This window comes from Rhea pennata, chromosome 22, assembly GCF_028389875.1.
Source record: "Rhea pennata isolate bPtePen1 chromosome 22, bPtePen1.pri, whole genome shotgun sequence".
Lineage (NCBI taxonomy): Eukaryota > Metazoa > Chordata > Aves > Rheiformes > Rheidae > Rhea > Rhea pennata.
This window is the reverse complement of record NC_084684.1, coordinates 5,167,817-5,187,775: the sequence shown is the minus strand read 5'-3', so window position 1 is coordinate 5,187,775 and position 19,959 is coordinate 5,167,817. Positions and strand designations below refer to the sequence as shown.

General features: G+C 48.6%; 1 protein-coding gene across 1 annotated transcript in view; it reads right to left on the bottom strand.

Annotated features, from left to right (window-relative positions):
* Positions 1-1,504: 1,504 nt before the first annotated feature.
* The window catches only part of PLEKHN1 (pleckstrin homology domain containing N1), a 32,379-nt gene continuing 13,924 nt past the window's right edge, over positions 1,505-19,959 (bottom strand). The window contains exons 8-19 of the mRNA XM_062593131.1: positions 19,623-19,710; positions 16,621-16,745; positions 14,508-14,657; positions 14,023-14,103; positions 8,939-9,008; positions 8,167-8,321; positions 7,249-7,443; positions 6,329-6,595; positions 5,550-5,702; positions 4,536-4,745; positions 4,169-4,217; positions 1,505-3,488 (exon numbers count right to left, since the gene is read on the bottom strand). Of these exons, the coding sequence (XP_062449115.1) occupies positions 3,295-3,488; positions 4,169-4,217; positions 4,536-4,745; positions 5,550-5,702; positions 6,329-6,595; positions 7,249-7,443; positions 8,167-8,321; positions 8,939-9,008; positions 14,023-14,103; positions 14,508-14,657; positions 16,621-16,745; positions 19,623-19,710 (1,737 nt within the window). The 3' untranslated portion in view covers positions 1,505-3,294. The remainder of the gene's footprint in view (positions 3,489-4,168; positions 4,218-4,535; positions 4,746-5,549; positions 5,703-6,328; positions 6,596-7,248; positions 7,444-8,166; positions 8,322-8,938; positions 9,009-14,022; positions 14,104-14,507; positions 14,658-16,620; positions 16,746-19,622; positions 19,711-19,959) is intronic.

The window sequence follows — 19,959 nt, the reverse complement described above, 5'->3', positions numbered from 1 at the left end:
CCCTGACAGCGCCCATCTGATAAGGGTGTGCTTGCTTTTCATCCCTAAACACTGTGTTCTGCAGCAGAGCAGCAGCTGGAAGTTGCTACACTCTACCCCAGAAGCACTGAGGAGACAAGGCAGTAACTCTTAAGTACAGATGCACGGAGATGGAGTTCAGAACTGAAATAGGAGCCAAACAGACCATGGCAGCTGCGTGCAAAGGCGTGCTGGAAGTGTGAGAAATGAGCAGGACTTGTGTTGAAAGGGCAGCATTTGAAAGAGTGACAAATTTAGCCCAGATATAGCCAGGGAGAAAAGTTGCTGCTCTGGGAGCAGGGCTAAAATTGCTTTAGAAGCTGCAACATGTGTCTAAAGCCTTTTAAAATCAGGATCTCACACTTTGCCAGTGGTAGCCCTGTGCATGCATGTGTAACCGTCACCAATCAACATGATTGCACATCGCAGGTTGAGAGAGCTGCTCACCAGGGAATACGTACACCAGGCTTCTGCTGCCAATACATCTACTTCTCATCTAGTTACTTGGTTTACTGAGCACTTCTGGCTGCAGCATGGAAACACCTGCACTGCATCTTTCCAAGTATTATCGCCTTCCAGAGCTCACTGTTTTGGACTAGTCTTTTGCACAGAACAGTGTGCGAGGACAAGCTCTGTCTGCCCTGTTGTTCCTAGCCCAAAGAGATTACTGAGCATTAAGCTAAGGACCATATTCAGTTCATCATTGGCCTTCTCTGCTCGCCACGATACTTTGCAGAGGCAGCCAGGACACCTGTTTTTCTGCCCAAAGCAGATGCAGGCACATAAGTGACCTATAGGCATCTGGAAACATTCCTCAGTCTACTCACTGGGGTGCCCAGGATGATATTTCCATTCCAAGAAGGCATCTGCCATGGCCAGTTTCTCTTCCCAACTGCCTATGTTAGAAAGTGGCTGCAGTGAAGCGAGATCAGACCGGCAGAACAGGCAAAGGAGGAGCAAAACCCTGCACAGCCTGCACCCTGCGGAGGACTCAGTACCAAACACAACCCTCGCACTTCTGTTGACTAGTGCGTCCCACTCGCTTTGTGTGGCTGGAAAGCAGACAGTACAGCTCTTTTCAGCACAGACGTCCCAGCTTCACAGCACAGCACGGGGGTTTCTACCTGCACAAGTGCATCGAGCAATCTGGATTCACCGACTGATTTTTACAGAACTCCTTTCCAAGACCCCCAGCACACAGGGGGAAAACAAAGTCTGATCAGCTTTTGCATTAAACCTCTAGCCAGGACTCACTGCCTGACAAATGCATGTGAGCCTTTGCCCTAGGATTAGGTGTTTGCAAATGACTGACCTGAATAGAGGACAGTCAGCACTCTGGTAAATCCTCCTTGTCACAGGGACCCAAAGTCCTCTAGGAGAAAAGGGTCTATTTTGTTCATTAGGTACTGCATAAACGACAACAGCAATGGACAAAAATTCTTCTCCGTTATACCAGGTGATGACAAACAAAGAGAGAAGAAAAGTGTTCCAGAAGGCATACTGTAATTGTACAGTCTCACAGAAATCCATCAGCAAATTTTTACAGTAACAGGGAGGGTTTTTTCCTTTTGATACATTGCAGATATTGCTGTTAAACACAATTAAACAGAAGACTGGTAGCAGTCTTCAGAATTACCATGTTCACAAAAGCACATGAGAATGGCTGCCTCCCAGAATACTATATGATTTTTATATCCCCTAGTGCAATTTTGTTCTGAATAAATAGATCCCTTGTGGGGTTAAATTATTAGATGCAAACCCTTCTGAAATGAAAGTAAACCTGAAACAAAACAATAACAGCTAAAAGACCAAACTAACACACACACATGGATGTGCAGACAGCTGCCCATTCTAGAGTACTGAATGTCATCCACAGCTACAAAATTAAATAGATCTTTAACTCAGCCACATTTACACATTAAATACGTATAATCCACTCAAACCTTGCATGTAAACTTTGCGTGAAACCTTCTAGAAAAAAAAATTATATAAGTACAATATAATATGCATATATTCAAGTACAACGACCTCCTGGATTTCTTTGTTTGCACCATTGAAAAAACAAAAATAGAGATATAGTTAATACGTTTGGTTTGCAGCCTATTCAGGGAATGAAGGTTAAGAATTTGAAGTCTCAGGTAAAAATATCTGGATTTGCTGCTGACCTTATATGTGCTGAAGGATCTGGTCTAAGAGGCTGGAAAATGATAACACTTAGACTCTGTCCCCTGTTTTGTATCCTGCCCTGCTGCTCGTCTGCGAGGGGAAAGAGAAAGATTGGAACCCTCACTGGCAATACTCCAGGCACTGGTGTGTTATGGTGGTACTGCAGTTTGGCTTGTAATAAATTTCTTTTCTTCCCTCCTTGCCTAGATATTCATAGGCAGCATTTTGTGTGAGTCCAATAACATGGAGAGGGCTGGGAGGAAAGGACACAGTCCTGTAAGAGGAATCTGGGCATCCTTTCCAGGAAAGTCCTTGGTAAACACAAGACACTTGGCACATTTCTTGATGCCATCTGTCAAGGTATCAAGCTGTTAATAACGCAGGTCACCACCATGGTTTGGAGCCAGCACTAGCAGGAAATATTTTTTTTGCATAAAATGGAAAGAACATCCTGTTCTGCCCAGATCTGGACTTCTTTCTCCGTCCCTGTCAGATAATCTTCATCTTGCAGGAAGACAATCCTATGAGCATAGCTGTTGCCACCAATTGTATATACCACGATGGTGTGTATCTGATACGTCTTCACAAATTTCAGAGATCAATGGGGGAAGGTTTGGCTTAACAACCACTCTCAGGAATCAATGGCTCCTTGAAATCATCAGTCTGAAAGCTCTGGTGAAAAGTAAAATGGTCAAACTAACCCAGCCAACAACCAGCCCTTTTCTTTGGTCTTAGAGTCGCTGCCCTATCTGGACACCCCAGCCCTTTCACCTAGGACTGGTAAATTGTCCTTCTCTTTATTACACCAGGTCATGCTGTTCCTTAGCCTGAGTTCCCCTAGCAAGGGGCAGCCACAGAGTGAGCTCCTTAGCGCTGCAGAAACATTGCTTCTTGGGCTATGCAGAGACTCACATTTGTGCTTTGTGCCCATCTTCAGATTTAGTGGAGATGTTTGAACTTTGTACCTGAGAGGATGTGGAAGCCAGCCTCTCACAAAGCAAGGCCATTTGCTTCCCTTTGCTTTGTATGTCTCAGAGCTCCTCGCTGTTGTGGGAAGCCCAGCAAGGAGAGCCCAGGGGCATTTCTGTGTCTGGCTATGGAGGTTTGCCCTCAGGCCTGGTAGAACTGCTGGCTCGGTGCTGGTGAGGCATGCAGCACACCTGACTCCTTCACCTCGGCATCCCACAGGTTGTCATAGCTAAAGTCACTCTGGAAGCTCTGGAGCTCAGCATAGTCATGGTAGGCTGCAGAGTCACGGTGTGGGCAGCTGAGATCTGGCAGGTCATAAGCGCCAGTGTTCCCCTCTGGAAAAAAAAAAACAGACCAAAGCACTCAGAGAGCATGGGCAAGAGAAGGCTCAACTGTCCTGTTCCAGCTAGCTAGCAAGGCTCCTAGACAGCACTCTGTCCCCCCATCTCTCTTCCACATGTCCCAAAGAGAGGCAAGGATGGAATGAAGCACCACTGTTCTCTGCTCTGAGGGCATTTCTCTGTGGGGAAATGAGCAACCCATTCGCTGTCTTCTGCCTGAAGGTCAGCAAAATCTGGATACAACTAGATTTGGGCAAAGTGGTAGAAGCTGCAAGTGTGTCTCAGAATGAACCACAAATCCCACCACATAAGAAGGATGGTCAGAGCCAAGAGGCAGGCAGTGGAAGCCAAGGAACTGCCTTCATCAGACAGACACAGGCAAGGAGCAGCACAATAGACCTGGTCCAGTCTAAGGGAGCAGCAGCAAGGAGGGACTTTGTGCTCCCTCCCAGTCCTGCTTTGTGTGATATGGAGACAGATACCAGAGAGGTGGGTGGGCTGCAGCACTGAAGCAGCTGCTTGTAGATTTGGATAAACCACAGAGCAGCAGAAACCCAGGCCCAGCAGTGATGTGCTAAGCTTAGCTAACACCATGTCAGAAGAGAGATGTAACACAGGCATGGGCATCATTGCAGAAACCAGCCAGCTTACTGTGGGCTTTCCAAAGGACTCACCTGGTGACTGCAGTGAGATGCCTCGATGCTCCTCTCGCAGAGAAGAGACCTGAAAAGAAACACACTGATGAGAGTTGACTCAGAACTGCAGTCCTGGGATACTGCACACCAGGGAAATCAGCCCTCTGTTGATTCCTCCACACCTGCAACCCAAGAGGCACCCAGTCACAGAGCAAAGAGGACAGAGCCTTGCAGTGACCAACTACTCTACCAACATAAAGAGGAATGCAAACTGGGACTCCCCCACACACAGTCTGCTGGCTGCTCTAAACAGTTGCACAGGGATGCTCCTTGCTCCAAGGCTGCTCTGCATGTTTCCCTACAGTCTGTACAGTTCAAGACTGTGGGATTGCATTTGCAAACTCACATTTGCAAAATAAAAAGCATCATCAGAAGTCCCCAGACGGAGGTTGCATGAGGTGCCAGGGGTGCTGTGTCTCTGAGCTGCAGGCACCTCTCTCCAGTGACTGTTTGGCAGAGGCTTGGAGTTCTTCTGGAGAGGAAGGTGACAGGATGTTGGGATGGCTGGGCAACCATTCACCTGTGCTGAACCCGTCTGTCCATGACACTGCAAGAACTTAAATAAAACAAACTCCAGATATGGTAGCTGCTATGAAGAACTGGGGAACATCCACTAGCTGATCCCCACTTCTACTCCAGCCCTGCTATGAATAGATTATTACCTCGGAGTTAGGCAAAACAAGATTTTCTGCCTACATTGAATATTCTTCTAAATTCTAGTCCTGAAGGCCTTAAATGGGAAAGAAGAAATAGCTGCAGGTCCCTCACAAAACCCTCTAGAGACCATGGAAACTGGCCAGATGTGAAGGTGGTAGGATGGGATCTAATACCAGCTCAGGGGATGACGACGGATGGAAAGCAGCCAGGAAAGGATAGAAGAATCCTCCAAGGGAAGAGAGAATTTCAGCAATACAGGGGATGTCAACCAAAGACTCAGAAGCAGTCTCTTCTCCAAAGAGATGCACAAAACTGGAAATGTAGCCTTTAATAAGCATTCATATATCAAACCTGAAATTCTTTTGAGGTGAATTAAGTGGGCCCCATGACTGACTTCTGGTTTCTGAAAAACAGATCCCATCCCAGTCTCTGCCTTTGCTTTATAGTTTCTGGCTCATCCTGGGATCATTGTGATGCTGGCACCCATTAATAAGATAGGGGAAACCTGTTCCCCTCTGACTGTCCTGGCTGAAGAAAACAGAACTACGCTGTTCCCTGCCCCACCCCAAAATGCAGTTCTTGAGTTTCCACATCTCTTGCTCAGGCAGACAGCAGGAAAAGAAATGGCCTGAGGCATGATTTCTGGAGCCAAAAATCTGTGTGCTAAGTCAGAGACACAACCAGCAGCGATTGCACAGGGTACCTCTTCCAGAAAGCTGGAGCCTTCCACACTGCATGCAGCGAGAGCGGTGGGTGTATAGGGGTCAGCATACAAGGGGGAGCGGGGCACGGTCGGCCTTTCCAGGGAGCTGGAAGCTGCTGAGTGCTGACTTTCCACCAGACTCCATCTGTTCAGCTAAAAGGAAGAATCAAAATATGAACTTTACATCCTGTTCACTCCTTGCAATTCATTCATCTCTCCCAGGAGGGACAGGAGTGGGAAATCACCCTGCAATTAAAGTTCCCACTGCTTCTCAGATATAAGTGATGGGGGAAGGGACAGGACTGATTCCTGGCTGTAGCCATCTGCACTAATAAGGAGCTTCCTTGGGTGTAGGACAGGTGCACACTCAAGACTGAAGGGAGGGAGACATGGCCTACCACATTAAATCAGTGATGGAAACATAATAGAAAGGCCCTCAGAAGAAGCAGCTTTATCCTATGAAGCAATAACACTCCTACTTGCAGAGCACCTCTGACAGGCATTCAATACTGCCTCAGGTATTAGTGTCCAGGATTTGAAGGTTCCATGAGAATTTTCTCCATTTGTTGTGTTTAACTTCACTTCCAAATGGGACATTTTCAAGTAGAAACATGTTTTATACCTGCCCTAGAACACCTGCTAGGGCAGCTATCCAAACAGCACTAGAAGCAAAACACAAGGCACCAGCATGGGGAGAAATCTGCCTAAATCCTCCTCTGTTCCTCTGTCCTTCTTGTGCAGGAGGCCAGCCCTAGTACACCACATCCCAGCCTCCTTACATTGCTCAGGTCCAAGTGTGGTGGGGGAGCTGCGGGATGATGCTGGGAGCCATGTGCAGAGTAGGGCTCATTGTACACTGAAGACCGCAGTTTGCCATGGGAGTTTTCAGGAATGAGGCTACACGTGTTCCTGTCCACGTCCTGGCTGGGTGGCTGTAGCTGCTGGCTGCAAGGTCCACATTTGCCTTTGGACTTTCTGGTGCTGCCTCCTCTCTGCAGCTCCTGTGTGTGCAGCCCTGTGCTTGGCCAGTTGGTGTGTGTCTGGCACTGAAAAACGAAAAACCCAGATCCTGTGGTTGGCTTTCATCAAGCCAGGCTGAGGTACGTATGCCCACATGCAATCAGCGCAAGGCCCCTCCTCTACTAGGGAAGCTGCAGGCATCACTGCACCTGTTCATTTAACAGTCACTCCCTACCAGGAATTCCACCGGGACAGGACGCTCTCTAAAGACTCACTGAAGTCATGACCGCTCAAAGGGCCAAGAAGGATCAGCCCAGGTGGGCTGACCTATCTGCATGCTTTTGCAGTTGAGCTCGAGCCCCATGCACAGCTCCATCCCCGCATATAGACACCCTGGATGTAAGAACACAGCACAGGTCAGAGCAAAGGCTTGCCTAGCCCTGTCACCTCTGCCTACCCTTAGGCTTTACTTCAGGACTTCCTGGCCCTTGAACAGTCTCATTTGTCCTTTTGCAATTTGTACCAATGACCCTTGAGCCAAATAGGGTGTTGGAATGGGATTCTTAGGCAGACCTTTTCCTTATCAACAACAACAATGCTGAACAAGGATAAATACAGGCTCCAGGCATGGATTTGTTGCACTGCACTGACTCACATGAGCTCAGCCCACCCAGGACATTTGGACAGACTGCTCTGCTCAAAAGCAGGGTCCATCCCCACATATGGGGGGCTCACTTACATGGACAGGCTGGGAATAGCCAGGGGAGAGTGGGTCTTCAAGCACTCTGTTCTCAGGCATAAGCACGAAGGACTGGCCATCGGGGAGAGAGCCGCTGTTCTGTGAGAGGTGTGTTAAGGTGGCCACTTTCCCTCCAGATGTCCAGGAGTTTGTACGGCCATCAGAAGTTAGTGACCCTCTCCCACTGCCTGCAAACTAGATGGGGGGAAAGAAAACAGCAGCTAGGAACAACAGCTCTCTGGGTGGTCTCACGTGCATCCATCCCCAGCCCTGCCCTCGGAAATGACTCCTGCTAGGTGGACCATGCTCGTGGTGAGGACATGCTATTGCTGTTTGAGTATGGTCCAGGCAGCCCAGCATGCCTCAGTCCCCACACACTGAATCCAGAACTGGTGCTGGGCTGTATCCAGTGCTGTGAACACATTCCCAAGGCAGCTGTGCCCAATGTGGCGGGGTGTGCTGCCCTCTAGGGCTGAGAGGATGGCTGAGTCCGAGCTCAGAAGGGGTGACTGCACCATCCACAAGCAAACTGAGTCTGCAGTGATTGAGGAGGTGCTCGCAGCAGGCAGAAGTGTGCTCAGGCATCTTGACCCCTCCCTGGCTGCAGAGATGATAGGGCAGGTCTTCTCCTGACCTTTGAGACTCTACCATTGCCCCTGGGTCAATGCCTCATTGCACAACACTGACATAGTCTGTAGCCAGGGATCTGCTTTACGGGGACTTAATGCAATGCAGCCCAATAAAATATAATACAGGCCTTTAGCATAATCTTCAGGGATCACAGCCTTCCTAACAGAAAAGGGACTTGAAATGAATTTTAGTGTGTCACAAGAATACTCTCACATAGCCAGAGATAAGACTGATGGAAGTCCTTGGGGACATCTGTTGACTACCATTTGAACCTGCAACATTTATTACCGGGCCAATGTGCACCAGCTTTGATCCTGAGAAGCTCTCTGATCCAGAGAGGGAGGAGTCAGCATTTCGAAACTGGGCTGTTTTGAGACAGTAGAGCCACTCTTGGTAATCATCATAGCTGGGGCAGATCACCCGGATTGAATTGATTAGTCGGCCTGTAAAACAACATCAGAGCTGTTACCGGATTTCACAGCAATCCATGTTTCAGTCAAAAACTCTTGTGAATATCCTCTCTCCATCACTCCCTCCTCTCTCAATGAGTCCAAAGTCTGGATGGGGCTCTTGCAAATCCCCTCTCTCCATCCCTCCTTCCTTTTTTCATGGGTCTAGAATCTGCATGGGGCCCTCACACCGACACAGGGACAAGGGGAATGCTCTGGCTTTGGTGATGTCCATTTGCATCAGGCTGAATCTAGGACAGGGACAAACACAGCCCAGATCTGAATGAAGAGGACCTGTGCAGCCACACTGTGACAAGCGAATCCCTGAGTATTAGCACTGTTGCTGATTGGTGCTCCCTGGGCAGTGGCTAAGGTCCCCTTAACCTCTCCCCTGCAAGCAAAACTAGGCCCTGCAGCTCAGCAATGGTAAAGACACCAAACTAGTCCAAGGAAGTCAGGAAGTTTCTAAGAAGTTCAGTTCACAAAGTTTGGGTTCTGAGGCGAGTAAGCACAGCCAGGAAAATGCTCACAGCAGCTTAGCAAAACCAGCCCCGGCCCAAGAAACCTTTGTGGTTGCTGTCAGTGCACCCGTTGGTTTGTCAGACACCTACCTTCTATTAAAAAGGATGTTTTCTTGTTCTCTTCGAAACGCACTTGGACAGCGTTCAGCGGTAGCTCACCCTGTTGGAAGAGAGGAGCAGGCTTAGACAGCACAGCCGAGTGTATTTCACAGTGTGTGCCTGTGGCTTCCATATCATATTGCAGCCCCCCACGGAGGTCTCAGCTTCAGGCCAAGCTCTCTGTGCATTATTGGGTCCTCTGCACATACCCACTCACTCCCATCTGCTCCAAGGAGACAGGACAGGCAGAGGAAGGAAGGCATTACCGTCTCAGGCAGCTTGAAAGCTGGAGACACTACAGGCATCCAGCTGGCTAAAACCCATACTTACGAGCAGCTTCCCATAAGAGAGGCCAACAGGTTTTAGGAACCTACCACAAAGCTTTGCCAGCTTAGCTAGGAGCATGAAGAGAAGAGTCTCACTCTGTTACCATCTAGCCACAAAAGCAAGATCTGCAGTAAGGTCAGGGCTAGGCTGGCAAGAACCTAGACGCTTGTTCATGCATTGTGGGGAAAAGTTGCAGCTCAGCTGCTGCTCCCTTCCCACCTCACTTCCCACTGAAGTCCTCTGTAAGATAGAGGAGGAAAAAGTGGCAGCTCAGTTCCTAAATCACCTGGCCAGGTATGTAGAAGGCAAGAAGCATCCAAATTGCTCCTGACTTGAGTGAGGATTTGGGTACCTAAATGCTCTAGTGGATGCGGGGTATGGAGCACAGGCATTCTGGAGAGCTCTGTCTCCAGCAGATTGATCCAGGCTTCTCTCATTAACCTCACCCTCCCACTCATACTGATCTTGTCTTCCACCAGAGGAGGCCTTATTGCAGAAAACAAGCTTGTGAAGCCAGTGTGATTGTGCAAGTCACAGACATTCTCACTAAGTCCTTGCTGAGATGTGACCTGGAAAACATTCTTTTTCTTCTAGTCCTGTTTTCAATAGTTCCCTGTAGCTTAACAGATGACTTCTCCAAAAAATTTTGCAAACATAGTCCTGAACAAGATTTTGTTTGCTGGATTGGGATTTCCAGCCTTGCAAAGAGGAAGCCTCACTGTTCATATCCTGCAAAGTCTTACAAATACAGGGCTGAGCCCTGTAAATGCCAACTGGTGTAATATGAGCTCTTGTGCTACACAGCAGTTGTGAAAGTCACTCCTGTGGTTAGAGCAGGGTTTGCCCCCAACAAGCACTGTATGTGTGTTCAAATTAGCAAGTAGCTTACAGAGAGAGGATAAAGCAACCTGTCCCCCGCCACTGAAAACACTGGAGTTAAGACAAACATGTGCTCTTACCCCTGAGTTCAATGATGCCTTTGCACGCACTTCTAAAACTCCATCACACAACAGACGTTGGAGAGGGTGTATTATATAGAACAGTGATGGCAAAGCGCTTGTTATCAGGCACCGAATTTTAAAAGCGGAGGTGCCCCCTATAGTCAGTGCCAGGGTGAATCCCCCTTGGTGTCAGGTTTGGTATTCACCGTCACTTCCCTCTGTGCCACCACCACCCCGTGTCTCTCAGCCGTCCCTGAAGCTGCCAGGGCCGTTCATCCACGCCAGGCCCTGCGCTCCTCTGATCACTATGGGACAGGCAGCAGAAAGCAGATGCAGACCTCTTCTGCTCCTGCAGCCGAACCCCATCCTCAGCCCAGACCCTGCTTTGCCATCTGCTGCCAGAAGTATTTTGTGCGTCACTGATGACAGTTTAATTCTCTGTGATGGACAGCCTGGCACATGTGCCAGGGGTTTGTCAACTGAACTAGGATCTAGGTCTCCTCTTTCTTCAGGGCTTGCCAAAATGAATTTTGGTTATATAGATGATACAAGATCAGTCCTAGGAGAGCAGCTGAAGCAAATTTTGCACTAGAAACAACTCACAGATGAGCTCATTGCTTTATTTCTCCTTTCTCACTGAAAAGTTGGCCCATTTACATAGGCTCTGGGGAATGTGGCCAACACGACAGCTATACCACACAGGAACCATGTTGCTCAGCTGGGTGACTATGACTTTTGCTGGCCGACTGCCTCTCTCTGCAATAGCCTGCAGGCACACACCAGCATCAGCAGTATGTATTTCTTCTGCACAAGAAAGTTATTTATGAGCAGAGCAGCATGGGAAGCCTGATGGTGGGAAAGAATGTTAACCCAATGCTCTGTGACTCAGTTTCCCCCTCTACTGCAAAAATGGGCTTTGAAGCTTCAGTTTGCACAGGTGCTGGCAAGGTAACGTGTGGAAGAGGTTGGTGCTTTCTGTCCCTCTCCCAGTGTGGCACCCACACCCTAGGAGTTCACAGCACGCTACAGAGGGGATGCCATCTCCTCACCCACAGCCCAGTCGTGAAAGGCTGCCTTTGGCCATAGTGCCAGCAAAGCGTGAGGGCAAGTGTGGGAACCAGCACCAGACCTCAGCTACACTTAGTATCCCCAGTGCCAGGCTAGCCCCAGGGAGAAACTCATCTTGCAGCATGGAGAAAGGAACCGTGGCCTCCTCAGCTATCTGACCCTTGGTGTCAGCACATTACAGAGAGCCCTTCTGCTGCAGACGCGGGCTGCATACAGCTTCACCCAGGATACCTCATGCTCTGTCCTACCTAAGGCAACAACCTCCTGCCCTGCAGTGGTCAAGGCCATTGCTGTCCTCAGACAGTGACGCCAGCTAAGCAGAGGTGCTGCTCATCCCAGCACACAGGGAAGCCTGCACACCAACAGAAGACAGCAGCCATTCAGATAGAGTAGGAGATAGCTGTGACCCACCAGGACTGGAGGCAGGAGGGACAGAGGACTGCTCAAGGGAGAAGTCAGGTACTCCTTTCTCCCAGCTGACACTGGGCAGGGGTGGCACAGGCGACCTCTCTCTACCATGAGGGAAGGATCAGGTATCAAAGACAGCACGGCAACAGCATCCTGTCAAGGCCAAGTAGTCATCCCTATGGACACAAGCCCTACCAGTTGTCCTGGGATCCAGGCAGTCTGGCAGAGCTGTAAAGGACTAGTTTACCTTTTACTATCTCTTGCTGCCAGTCTCCCATGTCAGGCAGCTGTTTAACAAGCCAAAAGCAGAGAGTCTGGGAGGAGAGATCCTTGTATCCCACCATCAGTCACTGGTCCCTCTACCTCTCTTCTGTCAGCAAGGTCAGCAGTCCCATGAAGGTAAGCACAGCAATGTCCCACAGAAATGCAGGTCAGCGGCAGAGGGTTCCTCTGGCCTTCCCCAGGCTCTGTGTGAACCAGTTTCCACATGTAGCAGCTCCCTCTTCATGGATCTACACCTTGCCCAGGACCTTTTCTCATCAGAAGTGAGCCAGAGCCTGCTGCTTTGACTTAGTACCATGCCCAGCAGTCCAAGTCCTTGCCTTCCCTTTCCCTATCCCACATGCAAACTTGGCAGCGTCAACTTCTGTGGTTTGTATAATATCCAAGAGCAAAAGGACCAGACTATTCCTTCACAAAAAAATTGCAGGGCTCAGCATCTGCTTGCAGGGAAGGGAAGTTCATTTGCAGAAGCCCTGGGAAAAGGCTTCTGTGTCCTGACATGCCTGTGGAAAATCAGGTTTCTACTGCAGTGTCACAGGCTGGTGAATCACCTCCTCCCTGTGCTCCAGCTGAACAGAGCCTTGCCATTAATGCAGTTAGAGAGACGCCCAGGGACTAATGCTCGTGTACCATGGGAAGACAACACTACACAGGCAGAGTAAACAAATCTGATTTAAAATTTCGAAAGAGATGAGTTAATCTGACAGCCCAGCCAAGGCCTCCTTATACGGTCGTACCCCCTCCCCCCCATTCCCAGTAGCTGCAAAAATATCTGTCTCTAAGGTGTTTCACACAAGCCACTGACTGCTTGGAAAGCACCCACCACTGTTGCACCAAGGCCAGAGGAGAGCTCTCACCAGGATCTATCCCTTCCCATTGCAGGCACAGCCATACCCTCTGGCAAAGGAGATGCTTTGTGCAGGTCTTCCCAGGGGTAGTCTTCTGATTAAAAACAGTCCGTGTGACTAAGGGTGTGGGGTGGAAGTGATGAATAGTGTGAAAAAGGATGCCAATGATTTTACACCAAATTTCACAAGCCCTCAATCTATGCGGGGTTTCTTTGTCACAAATTACTAGTTCCTTTTTCAGCGATTAAAGAGGATGTTGCTCCTTTTTAGGAATGCCTCAGCTGAGCTCCACCAGCTCCAGCCACACCTGCAGGTTCAGAGCTCTTTTGGGCACATTTGTCCTAACATGGGCAAACAAGGCCAGAAAACACAGGGCTTTGTTACAGCCACTGCAATGACGTCTAAGATGGATGCTGGCAATGAAGTTCAAGGGCAATTCATGCTACAAGGAATGCAAATGCACATCTCAGTGCCTACATTGCCACTGCCTTCCCATGCCAAGGGTCCTAGCATTGCTCCTCCATGCATGCACAGACAAACCAGTGCACTAGAGAAACTCTTCTCACATCACCTTGTGCACTCAGGCTTTTACGTCCTTGCTGGTCTTCCCCTGGCAAGCCCAGACATTGCTCAGGACCAGCTGTGTGCGCTCCACACGCTGCCTCACGATTCACAGAGTGAAAACTCAGCAGCAAAACCCAGCACACCTAGCAGTAGCCCCTCCTTACCGCCTGCCAGCCTACCGCCCTTTGCCCTTCCTGCAGGAGCATTAGATGTATTGCCTGGATCCTACCTGTTTTCAAGCAGTTCCACAGACTTGAGCCTGGGAAGCAAAGTCTCCATAAGAGCACACTCCTGTTCCAGCTCCTGTCTCATGCTAGTGAGCCAGGCTCTCTGCCAGCATAACCACACAGAAACATGCCAACCTCCCATCTCATAGAGACTCCGATTCCTTGGCAGCCTGCTCCTTCCCCCAGGGCTTTTGTAGAAGGGCAAGGTGTTTCTCATGGGAAGACAGCTTGCAACATCCCTCTGCCTGCTCACCTGCCAGCTGGCAAAGGAGCAGCCTCAAGGGAAAGACTTTGCCAACATTAGTGCGCAAGGGAACCCAGATGGAGAGGAACAACGAGTCAAAGCAGTGCTGAAATAGCCTGGTTACGGACAGGTGAGAGATGAGGAAGAGGCTTGAAAACACACTTACCTTAAAATAGAGGCTGTTGCGCTCTTCAGACACTATCACCAGTGTGGAAGGGTAAAGGACCAACAGCCGGTCATGTTGTTCCTTGAAAAGTAAAGGGAAAAAGGGATCCCTGTGAACAGCCAGGCAGGGCTCAGGTCTAGAAGAGTTGTTTATTTTGTTTCCAGAGTTCTTGACTCAGGACTGGTGTCAGAGAGACAGAGCTGAGCTGCTTCTTTGCAGCAGGGCTCTATAAGAGACACCTGTCAGCTCTAGCTGCCAGCCCCACCTTGCAAATGCTTATGCACATGTGCTGTCCCCAAGCACTGCTGCTGGGCCAGAGGAGCAGTAATAAACACTTTCAGGTACTGGGGTGTGAGTAAAAGGAATCATCAGGGACTCCCTGGACTACTGGCAGCAAGTATGCAGGAATCTGTGCCAGTCACTCGATCCATTGCCTTTTCTGAGCCTAGCTGGTAGGAGGCTTCTCCCAGAAATGAGTGTCCTACCTGAAAAGGCAGATGCTGAAGCTTCACTTTGGAAACACAGAGGACATCACCTAGGGATTCCCGCTGGGTCCCTCTCCACTCCTCAACAGGCATGTTCTGCACAGACCATCGCAGCTCCTCCTTCCCCACAGAGCTTTGCTTCCAGTCATTCTAGGGACAAGAGCACAGTCAAGAAGCAATTGTAGGACATACCCTCTGCAAAACACTTTAGCAGATGGCCTATCCCAGCACACTTTTCAAGTGTGGAGGAAGGAAGAAAGAATAATAAATATGTACAGAAATCAGCTTTCCAGCTGGGACTGAATAGTAATACTTGGTACTCATCTGTACATTGTCAGGTGAATGCCTCTGTTTTACAGGTGGGGAGACCAAGACAGGGAGGAAAGTGAAAATCTGGTAGAGGAAAGCAGGTCTCTTGAATCTGATCCTGTTTTTTAGGCCCTGGTCCAGTTTCTTCCTTCAAAATGTTTTTTAAACTCTAGATATTTGCACAAGCAGCCAACTGTGTGAGCGTTCCTCTGAACCAGACCCAAACCTCGAGTCTGTGGCACTGGCACTTCTCTGTCGCAGGTCTTCCTTTCAGCACACACCCCCTGCCAGGCCCTCTTGCAAAGCCTTTGATTTTGCACCCTTCCCCAAAGGCAGCAGGAACTCAGAGGCCACACAAGAGGCAAGCTCCAGAATTAGAAGCTGTGTGCGCTCACGCACATACACACACACATACGCACCAAAGAAATGCAGCAAGCTGTTGTCAGGTCTCAGGCATACAGAGCACATCTGGGGCTGCCATTGAGACTGAAATGCCAGATCCATCATAGTGCTGCCCAAACAGACCTAAGCCCCTAAAGATGTGTGAATATACTGTTCTTCCATGGACAGAGAATTTACCAAGTGAGAATATTGTCAAGTGAAGGTAATTATCATGTCTCTCCACAGTTATTTTGGGGGTGGTGGAATAAGAAAAGGAAGCTGGAGATATGGGGCATATTGCCCAGGGCCAGCTCTAGGCCCTGGCAAACAGACAGGTGCCGGTGGCAGCAAAAAGCCATGGCCCACACAAAAGCCTTAGTAATGCTGCTGCCCTGGCCTACACTAGTGCTCGGGCAAGGCAACCTGGAGAGTGCTGCTGGCTGAAAGAGGAGTCTACAGCTGTGTATCAGAAGGGCTCGATTACAGACTTTGCACTAACACGGAGACTAGTGGAAGTGGTATGACTGACACCAAAATCCCTGTGCCCCACAGCAGCGGTAGGTCCCTGACCGATGAAGTCAGGGCACAGCCCCGCAAAGCCACAGCTCTGCCAGACAGGCTTGTTCTTGCTCATGGTGGGCCTGAAGGCTGTCATGCTGCCTGTCTGGCATGGCGAGAGTCACTCTGGCAAGTGGCATCTGATCAGCACGGGTCATGGTGTCAGCCAGGGCTCAGTTGCTAGAGCCCCACTCAAAATAGTGAGCGATTGGCCTAGCAGACCATTCCTGCCTGATGGGGAGCACTTCTTTCCCTCAGCTCTCGTGGCTCATGCCAGGAGCAGGCTGTCATGCATAGCTGGGCAGGCGGCTGAGTGGGACAGCAGGTGTGGTTTCGGGGATGGTCTCTGCCTGAAAAGGTGGTTGTGTGGCATGTCCTGTCTGGGTGTGAATCCAGTCTGGCACAATCCTGTCTGAACCCTAAATCTAACTGTCTAAGGCTCTCCTTATTTGGGGGAAATAGTCAAGCTGCTGGCCTGGAAAAGGGGACTTAGGCCAGAATTAAATTCCATATCATCTTCCAACTTTTTGAAAGAGCAACAAGCACAGTGAGAAACATTTTGAAGTGGAGCTGTAGCCCCAATCTCTTTCCATCTCCAGCCCTCTGATCAAGTGCTCTAGCCAGGAGGAAGAGTCCAAAGCCCCATGGGGGCACTCAGGACTCTGGAAGAGAAAAGCATTAGCAGTGTACCTTGAAGCAGAGCTAAAAGGGCTGAGAGCAGCTGGCTGCAGAGATTATCCCTTTCACTGGATGCAGTGGGAGCAGTTGCGGCACCCACTCAACTGGCTCAACTTCCATGGTCATTCAGCTCTGATCCCACAGGCTGGGAAACAACTGCACACATTCCCTGTCCCAAGACACTAACCTGAGAGAGGAAGGGCAAGCCAAGGCTTCCTCCGTTTAGGTGGATCTGTTTCTCCAGGTGATAAAGCCACTGCTTCAGCTCTGACTCAGTAGGGCAGAACACGATAAGGGGATTCAGTAAGGGACCTAGGTATGTGAGACACAAGATGAGCTGAGCAGATAGGAGCACCATTTGCAGCATCAAAGGGTAAGCAGCTGGCCAGGTTTGTTAGGCTCAGCACATCATACGATTGCCTGTGAGTGCATTGCTCTGTGGATGTTATACTTCAGTTCTTCTTGTTACCATGTTGATCACATTGCTTCACATCAAGCTGCTGGGAAAGCTCTCTGGAAGGAACTCCTGCAACAACTTCTCATTTTCTGCTTTTGTAGTCAAATCTAGCTCTGGCCAGCTAGCTCTGGCCACTAGTCACTTTTCAGTCCAAAATCAGGCCAAGGACAAAAATCAAAGGGAGTACAAAAGTCAAGCTTGTAATCAACACAGGGATTTCAACTTTTAAAATCCCCAACAACTTGTGAAAAACATCTTGCAGTCCAGAGGCTACCACAACGTGTTGCCGCAAACAACATAACTCAATGCAAAAATTTCACAGCATTTCAGTTTCATTTCAGTAAAAAATAGGACATCAGCACTACTATGATGCTATTTATGTATTGCATCACCAAATATAATCTGCACCAGACAAGCTAAAGCTGCTCCCAGACACAGCCTTAAAGAGAGGAACAACGCCATAGCTGTTGATCTTAACATTTCCAGTTATCATTCATTTAGCATTAGCAAAAAAAGACTCACACACCCTCTGCTACTCACTATATATACGTCTTAGTGATGTTAATCATTTCTGGCAGGTTGAAGAATGCCTGTTTTGACTAACAATTTACCACTGATGTATTAAAACCATACTGACCATGCATCAGTAAGATCTAACTTTTCCAGGACTTGGAAATTTTCAGATAAGCAAGTGCAGTGGATAAGCATGATGCTTTGCCCTTTCATCTCATAATTCCTGCATTATTTATGAATATCAGTTAATTAAGACTTTAAAACAGTTATGTGAAGAAATGCACTAATAAAGGCATAGCAGAGGTGGGGAAACTGAGGCAGACACTCTCTGAGAAACCTTGTATAAGTCACTCAGTTCAAATCTGTTATAAGAATTGGACACTTGTATGCCCAGTAAGACTTAGCACCTATCTACCATTGTGGGTCTGGGGCACTCTTTGCCTTAGTTTCCTGATCTTTGCAATGCAGTTAAAGTGATTCCCTACCTTCAAGGGCTGATAGAAGGATATAAACATGTAATGTTTTCCAGGTGTCCAGATATTCTGCTAGCTCTAAATACTTCTCTGTACACTCAGGCTCTTATACAAACAGTAGGAATCTTTCCAGTAAGGCATGACCCTTAACATGGCACTGCTTGCTCTGCCACCTCCTCCAGGGTAGCCTTTCAGACACATCCTGAGGGCTATTCAAACTGTCACATCTAAATAGGGCCCCAAAGGAAGAGAAAATGAGAAGAGAAACTCCTCTCTAAGCCTGAAGCCTGAGACATGTCTCAGGCTCGTGAAAGGAGTTGCTTGAGAGGCTGTGAAAACAGAGCCCAAAAGGCTTCTGCTAATTCAGTTGCCACCATTTCCCCGAGCCCCAAGGGCATGTTTGTGGCAGGCCACAACACAGTCATGCTAAGGAACCTGCACTGGCCTTCATGTTCTTTTTTCTGCCCCGTCCTTCCTCTTTCCTTGGGCACACTTCCAGAGAAGCACTGGAGTCAAGAAAGCCACTTCCCCAAGCAGAAATTTATTCCCTCCTAAATCTTCCTGGCTAGAGATGCAAAAAGGCTACGATATTTTCAGGTGGACACAGGTAACTCTTGGTGCTGAATGACTACATCAACAATAGAGAGGGTATGGAAAATCTGCCACCCACCCACACTCCTGTGTGTTTAAATGCAAGCAGAACAAGTCCACCTGTCCTGACAGGTTAAGCTTGGGAGAAGATCCCACTGTTTTACAAACTGGCCAAGAGGCCCTTGCCTAGCATAACAAGACTACAACAGTCCTTAAAGGACTCAATCATCCTTAAACTGAATGGGTCATTTTTACTATATCCTCTTTATAATTTATGTCATTTTTTTGTTTGAGTGGTCATTACATAACTAACTTGCTAACACAGAACAGCAAAGTACATAGACAATGGGTCTGGGACACAAATTAGCTTTCTCAGCTCTGTATCTTTATCAGGTTATTAATTACTTCTGTCTACTTCATGCTTTAACTACTACCCTTGGGGCTTGGTACTGCTGTAATTCAGCACTGACTAAGCTGAAACAAGCTCCCAGCCAAGCAGCAGACAAGTTGTTATCCCAGGAAAGCTTTTATAAAACAAGATGACTCAGATAAAAAGTTAAAAAAGCATGTGGAGGTAGAAGAGATGGCAAGGGACAGTTGATGTAGCGACCTTTTGTCCTGACAGTACCAGCTTGGTGTTCTTAGTAGGGATAGCTCACCTCTCACCGTTGTTCCACTTCATTCATATTTGAGAGGTGCCTTACATCAGCGTGCACAGCACTGTACGACACCTGCTCAGGGTCACTCCCTGCCCCCAAGAGTTCATAAGGTGATGAGAGATGGAGTGAAGGAGTTTTTATTCTATCCCTTGGTTCAAATGTGGTACGGAATAAATAACTGGGTGGAAGTGGGAACTGTCACCATGTGTCCTGAGTATTAACCACTCCAAAACACAAGCTCATCCTTCCTCTGAGGAGCACCTTTGAGGAGTCCCTACCCTGCCTGCAGCCCTGGGCATCACGGTTCAGGGGTCTGGGAGCAGGGAAGCCTTGGAGAGAGGGTTGTAAATACTGGGAGGAAGAGCATCAGCACCCTGGAACTTCTTTCCACAGTGTGGTTTTCCTCTTGGGGTAGGTCAGATCAGGATGACGAGCAAAGATAGTTGTGATTAATAAACACACTGTTCTTATTCAGAGTAAACAAAGAAGCACTAACCTGTAATCTGGAAAGCATGATCCTCAAGCCCTGTGCTCTTCACATTTTCTATTTCACACACATTCAGCTCTTTCAAAGGCAGAAGTCCCTGCATAAGCAGAACACACCATCATTATTTTGGGGGCAGCCCACAGGCAGTCTCTGCAACTAATGTCCCTTTCCCACAGGAGACTGAAAGTCCAGAACAGAACCAGCAGACTGCTGTGGCTCACAACATTAGTCTGCAAAAATTTGCTCCAAATGGAAATATTTGGGCCTTCAATCTAGCCTTCTCACCAGAGTAAGTAGGTTTAGCCGCTCCCTGAGTTCAGTGGGGCTGGCACTGCAGTAATCATCT